Raw genomic sequence first — 24,673 nt, 5'->3', positions numbered from 1 at the left:
GACATAAGTTACGACACAAGACACACACGTACGTCACGTTCGTCCCGGTGAATGGGTGTAGGAAGCCTAAGTTGACACGACTCGATCACCGCTTCCGACAGCATCGGCCGACGGCTACGATTGCCTCCCATGATTGCCCTCTTCCGCTAGAAATAAGAGAGAGAGAGAGATAGAGGACTCGATAGGCGAGGAGAATTCGAGGAGGAAGCCCAAATCTCTCGTTTGCCCAGCTGCGTTCTTCTTCCTTTCTCTAGCTCTCTTCTCTCTCGCGGTCTTCCCATCTAAGATCCCGATCCACGGCGGAGTGATTGATTGGGAGGAGGCGGAGAAATATGAAGAGTGTTTTCTTGATCATTCTGTGATGTTGTTTCTTCCAAGGAAAGAAGCTTCGGAGTATTGAATTCTTTCCTTTTCTTCTTCCTTCTCGCTTTTGATTCGGTTCCTCGTGCTCGGCCTCAAAAACGGTTCTTTTTTTTTTTTTGGGAAAGATCACAAGCTGTTTACAGAGAGATCGCCCGCTTTTTTCTTTCCTTTCCTTGCTTCTCAAATATTCAAGCTTTTGGTGCCCCTCTCCCGTGAATGGGAGAGAGGGAGCGAGAAGGTGGGCCGGGAGGTGGGTGATGCGCGAGTGAGTCGCTTCGCCGGCCTCGTGAAGGGCTCGGGATAGGCGGATCGGATGGCGGCGGATCAGGACCCGGCAGCGGAGGCCGCCACCGTCGCCCCTGCCGGGAGTGGTTACCTCCAGAAGTTTAGGCTCTACGAGACTCGATCGGTGAGTCAGGATGCGTCGTGTAAAATTGTATCTTTCTATGATCTCTTTGATTTTTTGTTGCTGCTGTAAGAATTGGATCTTTCCACGATTCGTTTGATCTTTCTTGCTGCTTGTTATCTGCCGACGACAACATTTCTTGATTAGAGCTCCGCCGTCTAACAAAACTGAAAAAAAGGGTCTTCTTTGGGGTGGGAGTTTCTGATGGTTGTGATTCGTCATCGGTCGTTTTGTTGTTTTATGCGCATGTTATTACTTTGATTTCGCTTGCTATCTGATGGTCAGGTTTGCCTATCCTTGACGGCTTCGAATTCTGGATCCTTGAAGCTCTTTGAGTTAACTGCATAGTAATTTCTTCATTCTTGCCGGTTTTGGTTACCTAATAGCCCTGGGAACTGGTCACTTGTTAGAAACTCGGAGGATGTTGATACAGCTAGATTGGTAGAGTACTCGAAGAGCCTTAGTTTCCTCCTTTTTATGTTTTGACGCTCTTCACGACTACTTGTCCGGTGAATCCTCAAACAAAAACGTTTCAGCTGCTTATGATTTATGTCGATCTTAAGACGTTCCTTGTCACGATTTGTATGAGTCGCATGCTTGTTGATGGATGCAGAATCTTTTCTGCTTTTTTTTTTTCTTTTCGCTGGAAATACTTCAAGTCTTCTTTGCCATTAATATCTCAGATGTTTATGTGTTTTCATAATTTATGTTTGTTATGCTAACATATCCTGTTTTTTTTTTTTTTACTTTTTATCTCATTATGCTGCAGAAATTTTATATGGTTGGAAGCAATAAGAGTAGAACACTGTGGAAAGTATTAAAGATTGATAGGTTGGAGCCTTCTGAGCTGAGTATTCGTGAGGACCCAACCACGTACTCTGAAAGTGAATGTTTTGAGTTGCTGAAGCGAGTACATGAGGGAAACATTTCCACTGGTGGATTAAAATTTGTGACCAAATGTTATGGTATTGCTGGTACGTGCAGTGTTGATTCTTTTCGTGCTTGCATAAAAGAATTTTGGTGGGCTGCTGACCCGTCACCTCTAAAGTCCCAAACACACACACAAATGATGTGATGCATAATAAGTTCTTATGACAAACACTTACTTTTTCAGGGTTTGTCAAGTTCCTGGGGCCCTACTACATGCTGCTCATTACTCGAAGAAGGAAGATTGGTACTATATGCGGTCACACTATTTATACTGTCTCCAAGAGTGAAATGGTTCCACTTCCAAATTCTGCTGTTCAGTCCAATTTTGCCTATTCTAAGGATGAGAACAGGTCCTCTGTCCATTCCGCATGTAAAACATTTGTCATGTACATTTTTATTTCCAAAGGAGACCCAAACACTGCTATCATATTGTACCTCAAAATGTATAAGTTTTAATTTTTTTTTATTTAAATTTTTTTAGTATTCCCATCATAGAACTAATGGTCTAAGGTGCCAACAGATTCTATTTCTGAATTACTACCTGAACATGCTGTGGAGGCTACCTGTAAAGTGACAGTGATAATACTTCAAGCTCTGTTCATCTATTTGTTTTTCACTATTCCAATCAACCATCCTCTAGCTGCTTTTATATTTGAATGGTTGGTCGTTTCATATCATTTTTGTTAGCCAAACATGTAGGAACAGTGTCCTCCTTGTAAGTATGGAACAATCCTGGAAGTAGCTGTCAGTCAATCTGGTGTCTTTAATCATCTTGAGTCATTACATTTTGTTGGGGCATAATTGTCAGATCAATTACTTTCTGTACCGAGGCAACTCAAAAGTATTTGGGTTGTCATAAACTGTCCATTGTTCGAGGTATTGCAGACAAGATGTACAGGTTTCTTATAGTTCTTTGCTGGAGAAAAAAAAGTCATTTATCATCAATATTGTTTCACACATCTTTTTACCAGTTTGTGATGCACATTTGCAGAGGCATTCATGATCTTGTCTTGTTTTTTTCTCTATTGCACAGATACAAGAGGCTACTATGCAATGTGGATCTCACAAAGGACTTCTTCTTCAGCTACTCATACAACATCATGCGCAGTCTTCAAATGAACCTATGTAATAATGAGACAGGGATAATTCTCTATGAAACAATGTTCGTCTGGAATGAGTTTTTGACACGTGGTGTTCGTAATCATCTCAAAAACACTACTTGGACTGTTGCATTAGTTTATGGATATTTTAAGCAGGTAAAACTTTGACTTCTGATTTGTGTTTCATAATTATTATTTCTTAGAAACTCAATTAGTTGCACTAGTTCTGTGTACAAGAATTTGATCCCTAAGATTTGCAATGCCACTTTTGTGCTCTAGTCTTGTTCAATATTGGATCAGTGAGAAATACTGTGGCATTATACTGGAGAATGTGCAATTGCAGATTTTGAACCAGGTGGCATTGGCTTAGAAGGAGTTATCGGTGGTGTTTAATTCAGTGTATCTGGACCTAGGTCATATGTCAGATATGCTGACATAAGTTAAAGCATAAAGTTAACTAGAAGCCCTTCAAGATTTCAGCAGCAGCATTAAGCAACATGTTTTTTTTGTATTTGCAGAATCTTAAATGTCGAAGAGGGCTTTTCGGTTGTAAAACACTCCAGTAGTTCAATGATTTGTCATTGAAGTAATACTAAAATAGTTATTTTATGTTAATTTTTTTTACAGTGGCAAATTATAACTTCAATTTTGATTCCTAACATCTTAGACTGCTGACTTGTTCTATCTCTTTATTCTTTTTTTTTTGGTCATATGACCTCCATAATTTTCCAGAAAGTCTATCTACCAGCAGGTTATGTACTAAGAAGGCAATCCTAAGAGAGGCGGAGAGGTAGTAGTTTCAATTGGTGCAGTCTTTGTATCAGTAACTTTCCAAGATAAAACAATATGTATTGGTCCTTTGTTAGAGAATTCAGATCACCCATATAGTCTCCCGCCACAGAAATTAGGCTACCTAAATAAGATAGTAACTAGGTCGCTGCTAATAACATATAAAGAAGCACTAGCTTCTAAGCCAACATTTCCACCAATTTCTATTTTTGGCACATTGATAACATTTCTTTGTTGCTATTAGGCATATGTTTGTACTTTATGTATCAAGGTATTTTACTGTTTAACACTCACTCCTGCAATTCTCTGTTATGTTTTCAGGTTAAACTTTCAATATGTGGCAAAGATTTTTGGTTGACACTCATTGCTAGACGTTCTCGTCATTGTGCTGGCACCAGGTTACTAACAAACAGTTGTGAAGACTATTGTTTCCTTTACATATTACTTGTCAGGCTAATTAGTTCTTGATTGGAGGGGTATTCCAATACACCATGTTTTGGTCAACCATTTAATACATCTACTTTGTCATGGCTCAGGTTCCTCAAACGTGGTGTTAATGAGAAGGGTCGTGTAGCCAATGATGTTGAGCTAGAACAGATTGTGTTTGAAGATATTTCTAAAGGGGTTCCTGCAGAAATAACTTCCATCGTGCAGAATAGAGGCTCCATCCCCCTCTTCTGGTCCCAGGAAACTTCAAAATTAAATATCCGGCCTGATATTATCTGTAAGCTTCTGAACTCTATGCACTAGTACTTTCTTAATATATTTGAAAGGTTATATTATTATTGTATACTTTTTCAGTGCACAAGAAGGACAGGAACTTTGAAGCTACCCGACTTCACTTTGGAAATCTTGTAAAGAGATATGGCAACCCAATAATTATCTTAAATTTGATTAAGGTAGGTAATTTCTAGCCGTTCTATTATTCTTTTAGCACCAAAGTGTATAGTAATATTTGTCTTTTGTGTTTTGTGCATTAATACCTAATGCTGTCAAAATATTTTGGACTGCAAGTAATCTATCACCACTCCTTTGATTGTTTTAATTTGTTTGTTCTTTTTCATGACCAATATGATCAGTCACGTGAGAAGAAGCCTCGAGAATCTTTGCTTCGAGCTGAGTTTGCTAATGCGATTGATTTCATAAATAAAGATTTACCAGAGGAGAAACGCCTGAAATTTTTGCACTGGGATATTCAAAAGCATACTAGAAGGTATGTAGTTGCTTTTATCTCTCTCTGTTTTCTTTGTTATCCTTCTGTAGCTTACCTTTTGAGTTAGAAACTATTTATTCTAATTTTTTTCTTAATTGCATGTTAGCATCTTATGCATATAGTTGTAACCTGTTCAAGTTTGCTGGTAATCATTTTTTACTATTTTTGTTCAGTGATCATTATTTACTATTTGTGTTCAGAAAAGGTTCAAATGTGCTGGAATTATTAGGCAAAGTTGCAGCATATGCATTGGATATAACAGGCTTCTTTTATTGTCAAATAACACCAGCCTTGAAAATTGAGGATGGTCCTAAGAGTCCAGAACAACTGTAAGGATCTTCTTGTAATTTACTCAAGCACACATTTTGTTTCAATATTCTACTTCATTGTTACTTCAGAAATTACCTTTGCACAGTTCATGAATTGAGAATTAAGTTTCTTTTGCTTCCATGATTAATAGTTTTATCTGTAAATTTCTTGGTCATGCCTATATTTCACGTTTTCTTGTAACATTTTTGGACTTTTGGTCCATGACACAGGATTGCCTATATATGTATGATGCTTATCGATCAGCTACATTAGATAGACTTGAATCATAGTTGAATTGTGAGCATTTGTACATAGTAAATCTCTGTATTTGTCATAACAACTTTTGACATAAAATACCGATGAGTCTGTTAAAATCCTTCCAGAAGTATATTTTTACCATACCTTGACCACATATGAAACTGCTCAAGTTATATTTTTGTTAGATCCAAATTTCAGAATCATCAAGATCGCCTATGAAGACAGCAACAAACGATGAAGACGACAAGCTGTGATATTCCAACAATTATCAAGTTCATGTAACACCCTAAATTTTGCATCTAGTACTAGCCAGACTCACCAATAATGACTTTAGGCTTTTCATGGAGACAATTCAATATAAAATAACATTGATAGTCAACAAAACTTCAAAAATGCTAAATATAATAATTTTTTCTAGATACACATGTCACAAACTCTAGAACTTATAAGTTTTTCTACTTCAAGCAAATTTGTCATGCTGAAAATTCCTTATTATTGTTCAAAAATGTAATGAAGAAAATTATTAGCTGTCAGCGGTCACCTTCGATGAGAACGATTGGCTCGACCTGGTTTGGGCTTTTGCTTGCACAAAGAAAACTACCATCATCCTGTGTGTTGAGAGTTTCCAATGTGGTGCCGAGTTGAAGATGGCCTCCCTTTGACCGATGTCCAATGTCGGGAGGGGCTTCTAATGTGGTCCTTTCGATACTTAAGTTAGTAGCCCTAAAGTGGATGAGAGAGAATGAGTTGAGAGCTCGACCTAGAAAACCATATGGTGACCTCTTTTTATAGTTGATGCCCCCTTGTGAGCACTTAGAGAGAGATTTCCAGGAATGAAAACTATTCGAGCAATATTTTTTTGTTCTAATTGTGGCTGAGTTGATGGATTTGTTCATTGAGTTTTTTGTCCTTTCCAATCATGTGGCAACAACGTGTCAACCCGTGAATGAGAGAAAATATTCTTCATATAATGTTCTAAATGGTATGCAATATGATTCTTGATAATATGACTTGGTCACATGGCAGCCACATGTTGAACCGTGGGTGACAGAATTGAACTTTAATCACCTCCTTCTCATACTGCCAAACTGTTGATGTGTCAATTAGACTCGAGTGAACACTGTAACTTAAGTTTTTATTCTCTTTTGTTGTCTGGAAAATATTGTGGTTTTTCTTCACTTGGGTGTCATTGGAATCATTTGAGATGACCCAGGAAAAAATCTATGTTATATTGCACATAAGAATTAGGATCTCATTTGTTATTCAGTATTTTCCTTGGCTACTAAAACTACCTTGGACACTCGCTTGATTGGCAAAGCTATCTAGCATCATCATGAGCCAAGTTATATTATCTTATTTGCTGCTACATTAAGTATAAGGGATTCTTCCCTTTACCATGACGTATGTAACTTTCTCTTATATTAATTCTTTACAGTTGCAAACTTAACCATACCAAACGAACAATCTTGCATGAACCTCACAGAATTTGTTAACACATCTGTGAGTTGTATGCTTATTGACAGCTTGCTCCTAATGAAAGTGGATTTTTGAAATGTTTTATATTTGTAATGCTCCTTATCGAGCCATCATGGTGACATCCGAGGTTCGCAATTTCGGCCCGTACCGAGCCTTACTCAGTACAGTATGTACCGAGTTAAGGTGTATCGGACGATAGGCCTAAAATAGCTGAAAACTCTCTGAAAATACGTGAAAGGCCCGCATATCTTCCCAGTCCTCGGAAAAGAAACACATTAAGATTCAGCTTCTACACAAGCAGCATTCACTACAAGCAAGATCAAATAGATATCCCAATCACAGAGCTCATAGCATTTGTGCGGGGAGAGCAGAGAGGTCCGCAGCTCCGATAGCATCTGCACCGAGTACCTGAGTGCATCCTTCAAGTCATTAGAATCCTAACACAGGATAGTAGATCGGGGTTAGACGAGTAGCAGAACAACGTTGGGTGAATGGTGAAAGTTAGGTTTAACAATTAGGGCATCGTAACGGGATTGAGTTCCAACCAAGGCGCCGTGCATGTAGAAGGCGTTGTGCTGGATGCTGACGATGCCCTCCGCCAGCCACTTCTCCTCATCGTAGCCGTGCGGCAGCATCTCCACGCCCTACGGTCGATCGATGGGGCTCCTTTCGGCACCACCGCGGTGATCTCTCCTCGATCTCAGTCTTCTTTCTCTACCTTGGATTTGATCCCCTTCTTGCAACTAATATTCTCCGTTGCTGCGATCTGGGTCGGGAATTTGACGATGGGACTCTACTTGCATCAGTGTTCCCTGCGTTTGTAGACTAAAAGACTGAGCTTTCCGCTTCCACCTGATACAGCCTTGTATCGCCTGATATGGGGCCAAAACTTTGGTACCGCTCGGTAGCGGGCGGTCCGCGTGTCGAGAAGCTCTTGGTACCGGACTGTTCACATGTTGAGAAGCTCTCAGACCGGTATATACCGCCCATATCAGGCGGTACACATCAAAATTAAAAACCTTGGTGACATCATCATTTGATACTTTTTCTTATGTAGCACTTACTGAACACATTGTTGGTTTATGTAATGCACCTGAACAATATTTTTTCTTACACATTTGAAGTTGCTGTTTCATTTAATCTCCAAATTGGTTTTTGTGATGTGTTACAGAAGACATTATTCTGGAGAATTGTTGTGCAATAGTCCAGACAGCTCAGAAGTTACCGTTAGTTCTTACGACAGTTCCTGGAAGGATGAAGTGCATAACTCAGATGTCACTGGAAGTGAATTTTCTGGAGACAAAACCAAACAAAATGAAGACAGTTTGGCTGATGAAGTACAGAACTCTGCTAGCTCTCAAAATAAAAATTCTGCAGATAAAACTAGATACAAAGGAGACAATTTTGCAAAAATACTGAAGTTCCAGAAAGGTGTCCTTAGGACCAATTGTATAGACTGCTTGGACCGCACAAATGTTGCCCAATATGCATATGGTTTAGCTGCTCTTGGTTATCAGCTTCATGCATTGGGATTTATGGATCTCTTAAAAGTTGATCTAGATTCACCTTTAGCTGATGATTTGATGGCTTTGTATGAGAGAATGGGTGATACATTGGCCCTACAGTATGGTGGTTCTGCTGCCCACAATAAGGTAGTTGTATTGTATAAAATATAAAATTACTTTTTGTAGAATATTCTGTTTGAGTTTTCATTCTACTGGTGGCTAATCTTTAAAATGTTGTTTTTTTCTTTCTGCAAAATGCTGTTTAGTTCTTTCTGCAAACTTCTTAGTGTATTGTAATTTTGGCCTTTTGTTTATTAGTACCTTTGAGTCAAATACTTGCCAATGTGGCAGTGCTTATGTATACCTTTTTCTTCTAAGTTCTTAATAGTATTTACTATTTAAGAAATTTTTTGAGGGTGACTTCCTGGTTGCATAGGAGCCTAAATTACACTATTAGTTGCCAACCAACAAATCTCTCTCTTGTCATGGATTGGTATCAGCACTAACTTTAGAGAGTTGAACTTAGGTAGACTACTGTTCAAAGGACTTTTGTCGAATGTTAAAATACTCTACTGGATTTTTCATCTCTTTTATTGCTAACCTACATAAATGAAGAGGTTTGTATGATGAAAGCTGAATACATCACAATCTAGAACTTTTGGCCTGACAAAGCCTGATATTTATTTTAAAAGTGTATTTCAGATTTGTATAGATTAATATGCTCAGATGAATGAAGAAGAATATTTCATGTTTTGACCTTTTTTTTAGTTTATGCTAGTAAGCCATACAATTGTGAAAGATATAGAATAAGCAATGACTAAGAGGCACATGTCCCTGTTCGACATGTGTCGGACACACGGACACATGGAAACATTACGCTTGCGTGGCCCTCACGTAAGGGCCATATGTTTCACAAGAAAAGATATCTGGATATCGTCGTAAGGAAACAAATATTAATTATATCTGAAGATTGCAACTTTTATTTTGGATACTTAAATTTAGATATTTTAATTGTTTCAACCTATATGATGATGATATTTATTTGTTCACATTACTGAGTTTATAAAATTTAAATATAAACACTATAAAACTCATGTTAATAGAATATTATATACACATATATATTTAAAAATACATGTGTCCTCGTCGTGTTTGTGTCCTTTTTTCTTTTAAATTGCTTGTCGCCATGTCCATATCATGTTCATGTCCTGTGTCCGTGTCCGTGCTTCTTAGAACAATGACAATTTCATCTGTTCAGGCTAATCAATTAACTGATTTTAGACTGTTTTCTTGGCAGATTTAGTGTTTTCTCTACCGCATACTCTATAAGAGGAAAATGATTTGCTTCTCATTCTCATTTGTTTATTACCCAAAACTAGTTATGCAGGAATGCACATCATGATTGTGTTTGCTTCCCAGATTAGTTTAACTATATTTCAATATTCCTTTGAGTAGTATGTATATTTTTGATATAGTGCCGTTAGCAGATGTTTAATCTAAGTATTGCAGCTGAGACTGCATCATCTATGTTATTTGAATTCATTTGTCAACATTCTAAAATAAGGTACCAACAGTTATAGCTCAGTTGGCCAGGTAGCAAAATTCTTAATATACTTCCAAACTGTTCCACTAATAGTTAATCATATGTTTGTTAATTCTGCACAGATTTTTTCTGAAAGAAGAGGTCAATGGAAGGCTGCAACCCAGTCCCAGGAATTATTTAGGACCATCCAACGCTACTATAGCAATGCATACATGGATGCTGAAAAACAGGATTCTATTAATTTGTAGGTTTAAGCTCCTTGTTAATACTGCATGTAAATAGTTTACTTGATGTGATATCTTTTCTTTTGGATGACGTACTCTTATTAATGCGCTAATTATTGTTAACATTATAGATTCTTGGGACACTTCCAACCCCAGCAAGGTAAGCCAGCAATTTGGGAGCTGGATACAAAACAGCAGCGGATGATCGGGCAGCATCATACCTTTGCTGATGAAAATAAAAGGTACTAAAGTTTAAGTTTTTTAAGGTTTATATTTTGTCTGGATTTTCAATCTATGGTTATTTGGTTGTTGTGGCAACAAAGTGGTTGCAATTGAAGAGGTAAGTAGAATGTACTTTGCTGATGACATTCGAGGTAATAAACCTCAAGTTATTAGCATCAAGAATGTAACTTAATCTACACTAAAAGTTGCTTAGGGAATTTGTGACGAGTGCTGCAAGCTTACATGCAGTTGTCTAATCATACATGTGACATGATATCTCCAATGGGAAACCATAACTGTTGTAATTCACACATTTCCCTTTATGAAGTGGCTATAGGAATTTCAGGTGCATATGTTAGTGCTATTAAAATTCAGATCTTCATTTTTCAGGTCATTTATCATAAGATCCCTATCAGATGGCAATATTCCATGTGAAAGCCATACACCTGTTCCAAGCTCTGATACTGGACCCAAAAGTCTAGTTAGTTCAGCACTGCCTCCGAGAATGCAACAAGAGTCAGATGTCAAAGGTCTTTGTGACTCCACACCAGAAATTTCAACTTGTGAAAATGATATATCATATTCCAGGTGAGCTTCTTTTGACTATTCATAGTTGATCCATTGGTAACCTCTCTCTCTCTCTCTCTGTCCATATTTTTTATGCAGTTGAATAAGTAAATAGTTGAACTAAAGGGCTCCTTTTTGTGTCATCTTGGTTCTTGTTTGCCTGCCTAACTGCAAATAGAAGAGATTATATATGTTATTTTGGTTGCTGATTTTCATTCCGACAGGAAAACTATAGCAGCAAAAACTCCAGGAATGAAATGAGTCTAATTTCTTCTGTATTGCACGAACTCCAGAAATATGGATTACTAGGCCTTTCCCTATGGATATGGGAATGATATCTTGCTGGTCTCATATCTTCTTCCATAAATATCCTAATTGCTTTCTTCTTCTGTGCATTAGGTACACACCAACAATTTCTAAAAGGCAACTTTTCTCAGATGGTGGACATGTATGCTTCAGTGAGCATAGATTTAATGATTCAAACTGTTCGAACTTCCTGGACTTTGATTGGCTTTCATCATCTGGGAATTCATGTGAGGATGAAGGATATGAGAGGTAATTTTCTAATAGTTTTGTGTCTCTAATGATACTGGTTACTGCATTTCGTAGTAAATTCTTTGTTTTGCTGCTGATTCAATCTATTTTATGAATGATCTTGATGAAATTCAACATTATAACTATGTATCTTCTTTTCCAAAAAGGAACTTATTCCGTATCAGCGTTTTTGCATTTCATATCATGTTTTCATTTCTTGGGAGAAAATGAAGTTATGTTTGATAGATAAGATGATGGTTCAGAGTCTGAGACCCTAGACGAACTTTGATAGACGATCTTTCACTTACCATGGTGATAAAATAGTGTTATAGATGTAATTTTTTATAAGGATTATGTTGCTCGTCATTCTTCAGAAAGAATAAATTATTGTGCAGGTTGTGATGGTATGGACCAAATAGGCTAACATGGAAAATACCGTAGATCCGTGAAATACTATTTAGTAGGCTAACAGTGTGTACTTCATCACTAATAAGAGAAAAAGACAGTTCCAAGGCATTGATATGTGGCCCATACTTCACTTAAAAGAAGAAAATTGAATCAAACAACTTCCATAGCAGTAACTCTGGTTCTTCTACTTCAGGACCAACTAGTCTTCTAGATTTGAGTACTTTTAAAACATTTCAAGTGTTAAAAGACAAAAATGTCATTTGTTTATTAATTATCATCATTTTAATTGGTTGTTTCTTTATCGACAGATGGACTTAATTTGAGTAGTATGAGAAGTATGCACAATTGCACATTACAGATTTTAAGTGATGTTGTTTGAGGCATGCATCACAACATCGTGGTGAAGCACTCTGACTTGTTGCCTTTGTTGTATTTTGACTGTGACATGCTAAATCTACTAGTAATGTTCAGTCTTCTCCTATGACGATTTCTGATGTAGCAATTTTAAAATTTTTTGTTTAACATGTGTGTATTATGTTGCAATTTACATGACCCTGGCAGTTGTCCTGTTTGTACTTTAGTGAGCACTTTAAAGCTTCACTGTAGGTAATAAAGCATGGCATTAGACGATTAAAATTCATGAAATTTATCATAAATTAATTAAGAAAATCTTTGTTTCTTCAAATATGAGCCTAGTTTAGAAAGTGCTCGAGCCTTCTTATAAAGAAGTGGTTTTCTTTATGCCTCAGTACTATAACTAACTTGGATATGTTCTTTCTTCTTTCTTTCGCTTTTCTTGCAGGTCCTCTCTTATTAACTCACCAACGGGGAATCTTTCCACTGAAAATATCATCGATGAAGAAATTAACATTTTGAGTGACGAAGGTCCTAATATCGAGGTTTGTTCTTTTTGCCATTGTTCTTAAGCACTTTGTTTCTTAATCTGTGCAAGTTGAAAACTGATCTTTTGCTTGTAGCACATCCGTCCATCTGTAGCCGTATTCTTAAAACCAATGAATGGGTTTCTTAAATTGTTCTATGGAGAATAAACCGTAGTTGCTAAGTAAGATCATTGGTGAGTCAGAAAGTACTAATCAATCTTTTATAGTGGACAGCACTGTGTCCTATACATATTATTTAAGCAAGCTACTTGTTTTGTCTACAAATGGGTTTTTTTCCCAACTACATTTGTGTTGTAAATACTTAGATCAATAAATCAGGATTGATAAATTATTTGTTTCATGGTACATGATTCTATCTCATATAGTTGAATCTAGCAACTGCTGTATTTTTTTCTTTTCTAACTATTGAGAATATAAGATATGTTACTTTTTACACAGGAAGTAGAACCAAAGCAAGGTGAACCTGCCATTGATGCTGCACAAAGCTCCAACCTTGGTGAATTTTCAGATGGGTTTGCCCATTGGGTTGCCTACGGAGGGACTCTTTGTTATTGATGTCAAAGTACCTGCATCATCGCTTAGATCCTTTTCATCATTGCTCTTCTTCCTTGTGAGTTCCGTTGTTGCTCAGTTCCAATGAGGATTGAAGGATGCATATATATGGAGATTGAACTAGGAGAAGGATAAACAACACCCACGACATTCATCTGTAATATATTGGTCCCGCACCAGCATATTTGGTCTCAGACAATTTGATTGGTGTCTCAAAAAACAGTAGTATGGATCGGTATATAGATGCAATTCTTTCAGAGCTAAGCTCCTTTTATTTTTGTGTCCAACCAGATGTTTTGTTGTACATAATAGCATAAATAAACATGTTAGTGAATGAGCCCAAATATCCAGGATGTAATATTTTGTCAGAATGTGTTTTTTTCCTGTGTGTTTGTGTACCAGTTGAAAGTAGAAATTTTGCAGTCACTTACAGTAACTTAAGCATGTATGGATGATGAAGACTAGCTGGCTGATCTACCTTATTTGGATTTATCTTATTAGAAGGTAAAAAGTAACTCTCAAAATGTATTAAGCATTTTATGGCTTCTTGGAATAGGTTTTGAGAGACACTGCAACTGCTTTCAATATGATGCTAACAAGATGTTGATACCTTGAATCAAAGTATTAAAATAATACTCTGCTATGACATTGTAGTAAAAGTTTGTATTTTCCTGATTGTTCAATATGGCCAAATTAGTCTTCCAAGGCACTATGTTCTGCTATCAAATGAGGCCAGCTTATTCTTTTTTTTTGGATTTGTATCATTTGTGTGATTGTTCCAGCTGCTGAAGTTTGTGGAATCCATGTGCTAAAAGCTGGGAACTGATCTAATACTACTTGGGTTTAGTATCACTGTTACTATAGAGATGCTGTGTTTATGAACAGTAATAGCATTCATGTTTAATGTGAATATGATCACTGCTTCTGTTGCTCCAATCTTAAATCAATCTAGATTTCACCCAATTATATCTATCAGCTAAGAGTGTTATTAAAATAAAAAGGATCATGTTGTGTGTATTAAAATCTATAAAAAATATACATTTTAAACTCCATAGTTTGACACCTAAAGACAGTATATGGTCTGCAAAAAAGTTATCAGCAACTTTAAATATCCACCTTATCCCAATGAGATGTGCTATCCATTGATAAGATAAACAAATCAAGGGAGTGGTCACTGATGAAAGAAACTCTATTTGATGTTACTTTAGAGAGAGAGAGTTGCCACCTGCAATCATCTCTGTCCCCATCAACTTCAGATCCTTGCAGGGTTGAAGCTGCTGCTCTCTGCTTGCTGCCTACTTTTTTACTTGAGGTGAGAGGCATCAGACATGAAGAGTTATCACTAATTAATTAATATTAGTTGATTGCTTAGAGTTCAAGCTTGATGCCAAAATCTTGACAGCACTCTATGGGAAAGAGAAAAGAAGAGTTTCATGTTATTCCCCCATTGTCAAGGAGACATTGGCTGCACCAAATGTTACCTATTCTCTGCTATATTAAAACAAAGGAAGTTCTTTGTTGTTGTTCTTCCATTGTTCATCATAATGAAATTATTCCTGTGTCACTCACATAAGATGCAATTGATGGGGACTTGCAAAGAGCTAGATAGATGATAAATGGAGGGTGAGAGAGTTCTTTTTGTTCTTCTACTTCCATTATTCATCAAGATGAACCTATTCCTGTGTCACATAATATGCAACTGATGGGGACTTCCAATGAGTTGTAAAGGTAGCAAAATGGAGGGTGAAAGAGTTTGGTAATTAGAGAAGATATGTTTGCTTAGTGAAACAATGTTTAGTATTTATTATCTCATCACAATAAAGTTCCTTTTGTGATTATCATCAACAACTGAACAATAAAAACAATCTCTCTCTACCTGTAAAGATAAAGTTTTTTCCACATTGTTTATATATATATATATATATATATATATATATATATATATATAATGATAATTAAAATTTTAAAATATTTAAAATACCATTAATGATCTCACTATCTTAAAATATATTAATAATAATATAAATTCTACTGTCTCTATTGTAATTATTAAATTATAGATGAATTGTTGAAAAAAATTATAATTTTAAAAATTTCTTATAAAGCATCAGAACTTTGAAAAATTTCTATCTCGGTTGCCTCCTTCTTGCACCATTATCCTAAGCCATTTCTTTCCTCGTGTAAGGGTTGTGGGCAATAGATTCGAGGGGGATAGAGGGCAGGGGAGGTGAGTGTTCGGGTCTTGCGAGAGTAAGACCTTCGATACTAGTCGTCTTTATTTATAACTATACTTGCATCGCAGATGACGAGTGATTATTTAAGACAAAAAAAGTTGTTGATGAGACAAAGATATAACCAAGGGTTAGGCGGAGAGCGACGATTGATAAAAGTAAAATTATCATTTTAAAAAATATTATGCTAAAATTTCTTAAAATTGGGATGATATATAAAAAGTTTGAAATTAAAGGTTTTTTTTTTTAAATTCTCTCGTAAACCATTAACATCGTAAATAAATAAATAAATAAATATATAGTAACCACAAGCACGTGCGTGTCGTACCCAGGATGACACTAGGCCTCTTTTGGATAACCCAAGCAGCTTGGGCTCCACTCTCTGGTCCAATGACCGGTTCGATTGATGCCAGCTCAACAAGCGGGTCACAATTTTTTGTTTCTATTCCTGGTCCGATCATGTGACTACAACGGGTATAAGCCAAATAGCTCGGGGCCCACTCTCTTCTCCACTGCTTGCTATGAGTTAGTGCCAAGTTAGCACTCGGGTCAAGATCTTTCGGTTCGAACACCGAACCTGTGATGATATCGGGTTCGGTTGGAGACTGTTAGATATGGATCCGATAAGTTTCTGAGGACGATCCTGGGAGCATATATCCGTTCTAATTTGACAAGGCTTTATATAATTAATAAATACTATAAAAAAATAATATGTTCAATGCAATCAGTATAACGTATATTCAATTTTGTAGTAAAATTTAATTTTAATCTGAAGCAATATCTAATTTGGATCTAATCAATAAGGATCCGATTCGTGTAAATCAATAACTTGAATCCTATTCGGATTTAAAAGCAAAGACAGATTCATAGTTGTCGAACGTGGTCAGATCCGATAAGAAATTACTTCCCCTAATGCGAAGGGTAATTTTATCGGGTCGATCCCGAATGTGTTGTTTGGCCCGCCAGTACAGTGTTTCTTGAAGTCTCCTCCGTTGATGTCAAGTTCGGATGCTTATGTACTACTGACTCTTCCGTCAGTATTACTCTCTCGAGTGTCGACGATCGTCGTTCTCCTTTGATAGATCATCACTCCGACTCGGTCACCGGGTGGATGATGTGAATCGTCCCCAATATTGACAGGGTTTGTGTCACATGGTGCATCCCCGATGTGTGGGGTCTCATATTTGTAGTTCCCGCACGTCAGCTCTACAAACATATCATCATATCATGCTTATTGTATTCTCCCGTTGTTCATCATTAAAAGTTGTACAAAGACTCCGTAATCCCAACCTTTTTTCCCTCATCAACAGTGTTTATTGTTGTTGATCCTCTCGGCAGTTCCTTTTTCTGAAGCGAACACATGAATAATCCTGCACGCGAGACTACTTGGAAGAGATCGTGAGTGTGCTTGCATGCCTAACGAGCAGAAAAATTCGATCTTGATGGCATCTGAGCTCAGATGCACGCGATGCGCGGTGGAGTCACGCTCGGCAATTTAAGTTTGTTCTTTTGTTTTTTTTTTATGAAAAGTTGAGATTTTTCGACGAATAAATACGAGTTTGTAATGAATTGTTGGAATTTCCAGAATGTATGAAGAGTGTAGGAAGGGAAAGCGGAATCGCCCACAGTGAAGGGTGGTGTTGGGGGACGAACCGAGAACGAGGAGGAGACACCTACCATCGCTTCTGTTGAAGAAAGCGAAAGGTGGGGTCTTTTTCGTAGTATAAAGAGGGGTGGAGAGGGCAGCTCCGCTCACCAATCCATCCTGACTCCGTTCGCTCCCTTCTCTTGTTCTCCACTCGGTGCGTTGTGTTTGTTTGCTTATGGCATTTATTTCTTTGGTTCTTCTCTCGCGCATTTGTGAGAAGCTCTCTTCTTGCTCCTGTGGGGGAATGATCTGACGGTGTTGCAGATTGCAGCCGAATTGCTGCGGAAAATTTCCCTTGGATAAAGCTCTGTTTTTTTACCAAATTTCTGCCGAAAAATCAGACCTTTTTTGCACTGAGCTCTCTCGTGAAGGGAAGCTCGCATCAAAGATTTCTACTTTGTTGGTAGTATCATGTTGATCTTACCGCAAGTTCATGCACAAATTCAGCGAAAAAAAGTTTCTATTTTGCTGAAAACAGTTCATCAGAAAAGGAAGAAAACGAAAATTTCTGTCAAAATCTCTGCTTTTTCTCCTTACACTTGAATTTCTGTCAAACTTGCTGAAAGAGGTCCAGCTAGAAGTCTCATTTTTAGAGAAGGTTGAAGTCTTTGCTACCTTTTATTTCTAACCCAAACTTCTCTCTCTTCACACCAAATGCTTCGAATTCTATGCATTCTAGCATTCTTTTCTCACCCCTCCCTCCTAATGGTGTTTTCTCTGCAGTCCTTCCTATGAGTAAAAGAAAATTCACCAATTTCCAATTTCTTTTCATTTTAAGTACTGAAATCTCCTAGAAAACCTTGGACAAGCTACGAAAATGTTGAGCCTTAGCCTGAAAAGCTTCATCTGTAAGCTATAACACATTTCCAGTCTGAACCAACCGGCAGAGCTTCTTTGCCTTTTCGTGATTATTTTTAGAGAATTATTTTTGGTACAATCATTATAGAAAACACAAAGGGAGATAGAATCTAACAAAAAATCAACCTACTCTATTGTCTCTAATCAATATTTTTCGCTGTGTGATTCTCTTGGAGCTCCTGCTTTCTTTGAGATCTAAGCTGTTGCCTAGCCATGTACTTGCCAACTCAACATTCGAACTTGATACAGCTGAGTACTATTCTCTCTTGTTTTAATTTTTCTAAATCCTCTTGTTTACAACTTGTAAGTATTTTTCTTGGGTCTGTCCCTTTCTTGGATCTCCCTTAGGAATCTGCTTATTTTTGTGTGGCTAGTGATGGTAAGTTTGCGTTGAAATTACAATTAAAATTTATCATAATGTTAAATATGTTAATCCTCTTTTACATTAAAAGTGAAAGTATTCTCTTTAAAATGTTCAAGATTTTAGTTATTTTATTTTGTGTTTTATTCTGGAAATAAAACGATGTCGATGCGATCTTTTGTGGCCTAGTGATCTCAGTCTCAACACAATATGCACTCATCTAGTGCACTGATTTCTGATTCTCGTCTTGTTGACTTACTGTGGTCGTGTTGCAGTTAGGCTCTTTGTAGCTTGAAGGAATCACCATAAGAGATGTCTCAACGCACCTTGACCCGTGCTCACAGTGTTCGGGAACGCATTGGCGATTCTCTTTCTTCCCATCCAAACGAACTGGTGGCTCTGTTCTCGAGGTTTGCAAATATCTCACATGTACTGTTTAGCCTTTGTGAGAAATGTTGATCCTTCCTTATGGATGTTGTAGTTGTGCATGCTTGCTTAGATTGCCTGAAAGAATCCAACTCATTGGTTGGATATCGGTTCCCATGAATTTTAAACCTCAAATTTAGTTCTTCTTCCAAATTACCAACAGATCACCCACCTATCAGTTCTCACCCTGTTGACAATTACCCTTTAAATTTATCTAGCACTTTTGTGATTACATGATCCATGGTGGCCGATCATTGCAGCAGTTATGATTTGGTCATAATATGACTATTTGCAGAAGTCATACCTGTTTATGCTTCTTCATCTGGCAGGTTTGTTCATCAGGGAAAGGGTATGCTGCAACCTCATCAGTTGTTGGCTGAATACGGAGCTGTGTTTTCTGAAGCAGATAGGGAAAAGCTCAAGGATGGGGCCTTTGAGGATGTAATACAAGCGGCGCAGGTATAAATTGAACGATCACATTTTCTTGCCATCAAATTTTAGATTTTTATGCTCTCATAACATCATGTTGCCTCTGATGCAGGAAGCCATAGTTATTCCTCCATGGGTTGCTTTAGCTATTCGTCCGAGGCCTGGAGTCTGGGAATATGTCCGGGTCAATATCAGTGAGCTTGCCGTGGAAGAATTGACTGTACCCGAGTACCTGCAATTCAAGGAAGAACTTGCTGATGGAAGGTAGGTGGTAGGATATCAGGAGATGATTATCCTTTTCTTTTTTCTTCTTCTTTATAGTGTGGTCAGTAGAGTCTTATTTACTTTACATGGAACAACTATTTGATCTTCTGTTACCTTTCTTGCCTTCTTTCAGTTCGCAAAATAGTAACTTTGTGCTGGAGTTGGATTTTGAACCCTTCAATGCTTCCTTTCCTCGTCCCTCACTATCGAAATCCATTGGAAATGGGGTGCAGTTTCTGAACCGTCATCTTTCTTCGAAGTTGTTCCAAGACAAAGAAAGCTTGTACCCCTTGCTTAATTTCCTCAGGAAGCATAACTACAAGGGCATGGTATTTGTTTCTTCTCTAGGTTTATAATGCATATATAGCTTGTTGATGTTGAGTAATTGTGTGTTGTACTGTTCGTGAAGTTCTACCCACGAATTTATAATATCATAGAGTTCAGGATCTTAAATCCACGAAACCTATTTAAGCATCTTAATAAAGATTATAAACTTCAGACTCGAGTTGTAGTTGAGGGAAAGAAAGAAGTGCAATCCACTGATGGTATTTGACTACTGAAAATTTAGTTTTCTTGAGATGACTGGCAAGTGTTATTATACGTCCGATACTCATTTCTTCTATATCAAATGGCTTAATCATTCAAATTTATAGGCATAGATAGCTAACTTTACTGGAGTCTGCAAATTTATGTAGTTGTTGTTGTGTTTGCAGTCTATGATGCTGAATGATAGAATACAAAGCCTCAGTGCCCTCCGAGCTGCACTAAGGAAGGCAGAGCAACATTTATTGAGTATCCCATCGAAAACGCCATACTCAGAATTCAACCACAGGTAATCGATTATATTTCTTTTTTTGTTCATATTTCCCCGGCTATTTATAAACTGAAATATATAGTTCTATTTTTCATGCAAAGGAGGGAACTTTAGATTGCGTTTGTGATCAGAAAAGTTCTTTTTTTGGGTGGCTTTAGATTTCAAGAACTTGGCTTGGAAAAGGGTTGGGGCGACACAGCTCGGCGTGTATATGAGAACATCCATCTACTGCTAGATCTTCTTGAGGCCCCTGACCCAACCACCTTGGAAAATTTCCTTGGAATAATTCCTATGATGTTCAACGTCGTGATCCTTTCTCCGCATGGCTACTTTGCCCAGGCTAATGTCTTGGGTTATCCGGACACCGGTGGTCAGGTATGATTTCTTCTTTACTGGCGTTGACTTTGATCAAATTGAAATAATCTCTCACGAGATGCCTCCTTTGCAGGTTGTTTACATCTTGGATCAAGTCCGTGCTCTAGAAAACGAGATGCTTTTGAGGATCAAGCGTCAAGGGCTACATATCACACCTCGAATTCTTATTGTGAGATTGGAATTAGATTGATCGGCAAATTCTTGTGGTCATGGATTCTCTCCAGATCTTAACGATAATATAGGGTAACGTAGCCGGCCTGAGCTTATGTTACTGTGGTGATGCAGGTTACCAGATTGCTTCCTGATGCAGTAGGCACTACTTGCGGGCAGAGACTTGAGAAGGTCCTTGGAACTGAGCACACTCATATTCTTCGAGTTCCATTTAGAACAGAGAACGGAATTGTCCGCAAATGGATCTCCCGTTTTGAAGTATGGCCTTACCTCGAGACCTATACTGAGGTACACACCTCAATAACATCTTAATATCATGATTACTTGATCTGCTCTGTTAAACTTGTACTAGAAAGTTCGTGTCTTCTTTATGCTTGTAGGACGTTGCGAATGAGTTGGCAGCTGAACTGCAGGCCACTCCTGATCTAATCATCGGAAACTACAGTGATGGGAATCTCGTATCAACTTTGTTAGCGCATAAATTGGGAGTAACCCAGGTTCAAATCTTTCAGTTCGTAATTGCTTTATTGGTGCTGCTCCCTGGCACTACTGACTATAAGCTTCCTGAACTGGTGATGCTCATTTTCTTTCACATACAGTGCACCATTGCGCATGCGCTGGAGAAAACAAAGTATCCTAACTCAGACATCTACTGGAAGAAGTTCGAGAATCAGTATCATTTCTCATGCCAATTCACAGCTGACTTAATTGCGATGAATCATGCTGATTTTATCATCACTAGCACCTTCCAGGAGATTGCTGGAAGGTATCATTAAGACCGAACAGCTTTCCGCTCCAAAATCCTTATGTTAATCTCGGAGTACCAAAATGACAATTGTTATTTAAATGAGATTCTCTGATATCTTATATGATTTCAGCAAGGACACCGTGGGGCAGTATGAGTCTCACACTGCCTTTACTCTTCCTGGACTCTACCGGGTTGTTCATGGAATTGATGTCTTCGACCCGAAGTTCAACATTGTCTCTCCTGGGGCTGATATGACTATTTACTTCCCATACACCGAGAAGCAAAAGAGACTCACTTCACTGCACCCAGAGATCGAGGAGCTGCTATTCAATCCTAAAGATAACACCGAGCACAAGTAAGCACCCATTGTTTCTACTGCATTTACTATATTTGTCTTGCTTGGCGCGGTGACTGACTCGAGTCTCTTGCAGGGGTGTGCTGAATGACACCAAGAAACCCATCATATTCTCCATGGCAAGACTGGACCGTGTGAAGAACTTAACAGGCCTGGTCGAGTTTTATGGCAAGAATGATCGCTTGAAGGAGCTGGTGAACCTTGTGGTGGTTGGCGGCGACCACGGGAAAGAATCAAAGGATCGTGAAGAACAAGCAGAGTTTAAGAAGATGTACAGTCTCATTGAAAAGTACAATTTGCATGGGCATATTCGTTGGATCTCTGCCCAAATGAACCGGGTTCGCAATGGCGAGCTCTACAGATACATTGCCGACTCAAGAGGAGCTTTCGTTCAAGTACTTCTCTCCTTTGTGGAAGAATGGCATGCTATGAACACTCGATAGCCGAATTACCTTCTGAGTTGAAGTGCTACTAACCTACTTTTTCTACTTTCGTTTCCTCAGCCGGCCTTCTACGAAGCCTTTGGACTCACTGTTATCGAGTCCATGACATGTGGCCTGCCAACATTCGCAACTGTTCACGGAGGACCCGGTGAAATTATCGTAGATGGGGTTTCCGGCTTCCACATCGATCCTTACCAGGGTGACAAAGCTGCTAATATCATCTTAAATTTCTTTGGGAAGTGCAAGGAAGACCCAACCTACTGGGACAAGATTTCCCAAGGAGGGCTGCGGAGGATCGAAGAGAAGTAAGACCTCCTCCTATCAGTGATGCTTTCTTATTATCAATGAATGCCAAAATCAAGGATTTGTAAATAGTTCTCTAACTTGGACTCTAAATTCAAATAAATTAGGTATACCTGGAAGCTCTACTCTGAGAGGCTGATGACACTGTCGGGAGTTTATGGCTTCTGGAAGTATGTGTCCAACCTGGATAGGCGCGAGACTCGCCGTTACCTTGAGATGTTCTATGCCCTCAAATATCGCAATTTGGTAAAAAGCCACACACCTAGATCAGTGTCTTTACTCGAGTCGCTCATCGTATTGTCACTTGGCTAATGCTTGTATCGGCTCGATCTTTATTTTCAGGCCGAGTCTGTACCCCTGGCAGCTGATGGAGAAGCTGCATTTAATGGCGCTAAGTAGTTCCAAGCGAGAAGCATCACCGGCAAGTCTATCTGTTTGTTCACATGTCCGAGATCTAGAAGGAGGCTTCCTTCATGAGTTTTTGTCTTAATTAAGCCGAGAGCTACTCGTCGACAAAACTAGAAAGAGAAAAATAAATCGTCTTTGATGTTTACAGACTGTCTGTGTAAGGCTGAAATGCCATATTATGCTGCAATAAAATTAGCTCCCTTTCGATCGCAAACGTATCGAAAAGCATTTTGTGGGGTTCAATGTCCTTGTTTCAGCAAGCAGCAGATTTGCGAGGATCAACCACAGCAAGAGCAAAATGGCAGCATTCAAGAATTTAGAGCCCTTACAGCAAGACCACATGAACGATGTCTCATATGAAATCCGATTTCAGGTCTTCGAGTGAGGTATGTTTTCTGGTCATCACATTTATCATCAGAGAGAGCAGATCGAATCTGACAAAGCCATTTACCTGCAGGTTGATCATCTCGGAAGTCCGTTGTCACAGTAAACACACATGTCACCATGAACAGGCTGTTGTTTGTGCATGCACGGGTGCACATTAACCATTGATATGAAAAGCTGATGCAGACAAGCTAACCTATGCAGCAAAAAGAGAGTAAGGATGGATCCACCTCAATTCTCGTGTGTTTGCAAGTGTTGTCTTGGTTGTTCATGATCAAAATGGTTGGACCCATCAGAGGTAACATAGAATCAAGATGAGTAGGCAGTGCTGTGTGTGAGAGAGAATTGGACGGCCAGAACCGCATGCATAATTGAAGAAGCTAAGAAACAGTCCAAGTGCAACTCTAGAGATCACTATCAGAAGTTGGCCACACCTTTGCAGTTGCATCAAGTAGGCCAGGAGATGTTTGGAGCAAGAAAAAGCTGAATTGAAAGGTCGATCCACTTCCATGGCTGAAGTTTAAAGCTCTATGCTGAATAATCCTATCAGATTCCCACATCGGGTCGATCAATGAGAGGATTTGAATGTCTTAACCATCCAAGCTAGTGTATTATATGAGATCTGATGCGGAAATAATGATCAAAATCTGACTTACAAGATCCATGATTTGCCAATAAATAGTGTGGGTTTGATACATCTGCTCATTAAACAGATGTACAGATCTGGTGGATACATTATTAAGCCATCATCTATCCTATCCCCTACCATAGGATTGCTGACAGCACTGACTTATTTGCTTACTTACTGCTAAACCTATCTTCTTCTTCTTCTTCTTCTTCTTCTTCTTCTTCTTCTTCTTCTTCTTCTTCTTCTTCTCCATGTTTGGTTTCTGCCAGTGGTGGGCAGATGTCACTTTGCTGGAACTAATCGTGTGTTGTTGAACATTAGAGAGGACAAACAATTGGTGAACCTTCATGAGACAAACTTTTGGAGTCCTCTGACCTTTACCGACTGCACAATTCTCCAGAGGGAAAGAACAAGTTGTCATGGACTACAGGTCACACTTCTGAAGCATTTATCTTTGGCTGGTGGAGATGAAGATATTGGAACATCACATGTTAGGTAGTGCCCTTTCTGTGGAGTAGCATGCAAA

At 38.4% G+C, this 24,673-nt stretch overlaps 2 protein-coding genes across 6 annotated transcripts; both read left to right on the top strand.

Moving 5' to 3' along the window:
• The first annotated feature begins 170 nt into the window (after positions 1 to 170).
• Positions 171 to 13,689, top strand: LOC135584407 (phosphoinositide phosphatase SAC2-like). 4 transcript variants are annotated; one of them, XM_065097983.1, is made up of 17 exons: positions 171 to 393; positions 489 to 772; positions 1,539 to 1,743; positions 1,884 to 2,049; positions 2,733 to 2,955; positions 3,910 to 3,986; positions 4,125 to 4,312; positions 4,390 to 4,487; positions 4,668 to 4,801; positions 5,002 to 5,130; positions 8,016 to 8,499; positions 10,015 to 10,136; positions 10,248 to 10,358; positions 10,714 to 10,926; positions 11,305 to 11,460; positions 12,650 to 12,746; positions 13,188 to 13,689. In XM_065097983.1, the coding sequence occupies exons 2-17, from the start codon at positions 677 to 679 to the stop codon at positions 13,302 to 13,304; spliced, it is 2,616 nt and encodes an 871-aa protein (XP_064954055.1). In that variant the 5' UTR covers positions 171 to 393; positions 489 to 676; the 3' UTR covers positions 13,305 to 13,689. The 4 variants fall into 4 exon arrangements, with proteins under 4 accessions (XP_064954055.1, XP_064954058.1, XP_064954056.1 ...); XM_065097986.1 differs by having other exon boundaries at positions 171 to 772; positions 8,016 to 8,496; positions 10,729 to 10,926; XM_065097984.1 differs by having other exon boundaries at positions 171 to 772; positions 8,016 to 8,496.
• Positions 13,690 to 17,175: 3,486 nt separating this feature from the next.
• Positions 17,176 to 23,349, top strand: LOC135606779 (sucrose synthase 2-like). 2 transcript variants are annotated; one of them, XM_065097981.1, is made up of 16 exons: positions 17,176 to 17,334; positions 18,675 to 18,809; positions 19,155 to 19,284; positions 19,367 to 19,518; positions 19,652 to 19,847; positions 20,232 to 20,350; positions 20,491 to 20,707; positions 20,781 to 20,876; positions 20,993 to 21,166; positions 21,259 to 21,375; positions 21,478 to 21,644; positions 21,757 to 21,981; positions 22,058 to 22,376; positions 22,485 to 22,729; positions 22,835 to 22,973; positions 23,070 to 23,349. In XM_065097981.1, the coding sequence occupies exons 2-16, from the start codon at positions 18,712 to 18,714 to the stop codon at positions 23,124 to 23,126; spliced, it is 2,451 nt and encodes an 816-aa protein (XP_064954053.1). In that variant the 5' UTR covers positions 17,176 to 17,334; positions 18,675 to 18,711; the 3' UTR covers positions 23,127 to 23,349. The 2 variants fall into 2 exon arrangements, with proteins under 2 accessions (XP_064954053.1, XP_064954054.1); XM_065097982.1 differs by having other exon boundaries at positions 17,185 to 17,334; positions 18,679 to 18,809.
• Positions 23,350 to 24,673: the final 1,324 nt, after the last annotated feature.

This window comes from Musa acuminata, chromosome BXJ2-3 (assembly GCF_036884655.1).
Source record: "Musa acuminata AAA Group cultivar baxijiao chromosome BXJ2-3, Cavendish_Baxijiao_AAA, whole genome shotgun sequence".
In the NCBI taxonomy this organism is placed as follows: Eukaryota; Viridiplantae; Streptophyta; class Magnoliopsida; order Zingiberales; family Musaceae; genus Musa; species Musa acuminata.
Note: the sequence above shows the minus strand (reverse complement) of the source record. Positions and strands in the feature narration are given on the sequence as shown.

Excerpts from the sequence above, each read along its gene's own strand:
- LOC135606779 (XM_065097981.1), top strand. The coding sequence starts at position 18,712 with ATGTCTCAACGCACCTTGACCCGTGCTCACAGTGTTCGGGAACGCATT. Across the intron at positions 20,351-20,490 it reads TACTCAGAATTCAACCACAG|ATTTCAAGAACTTGGCTTGG; the intron begins GTAATCGATTAT and ends GGGTGGCTTTAG. Across the intron at positions 21,376-21,477 it reads ATAAATTGGGAGTAACCCAG|TGCACCATTGCGCATGCGCT; the intron begins GTTCAAATCTTT and ends TTTCACATACAG.
- LOC135584407 (XM_065097983.1), top strand. The coding sequence starts at position 677 with ATGGCGGCGGATCAGGACCCGGCAGCGGAGGCCGCCACCGTCGCCCCT. Across the intron at positions 3,987-4,124 it reads CGTCATTGTGCTGGCACCAG|GTTCCTCAAACGTGGTGTTA; the intron begins GTTACTAACAAA and ends GTCATGGCTCAG. Across the intron at positions 4,313-4,389 it reads TATCCGGCCTGATATTATCT|TGCACAAGAAGGACAGGAAC; the intron begins GTAAGCTTCTGA and ends ATACTTTTTCAG.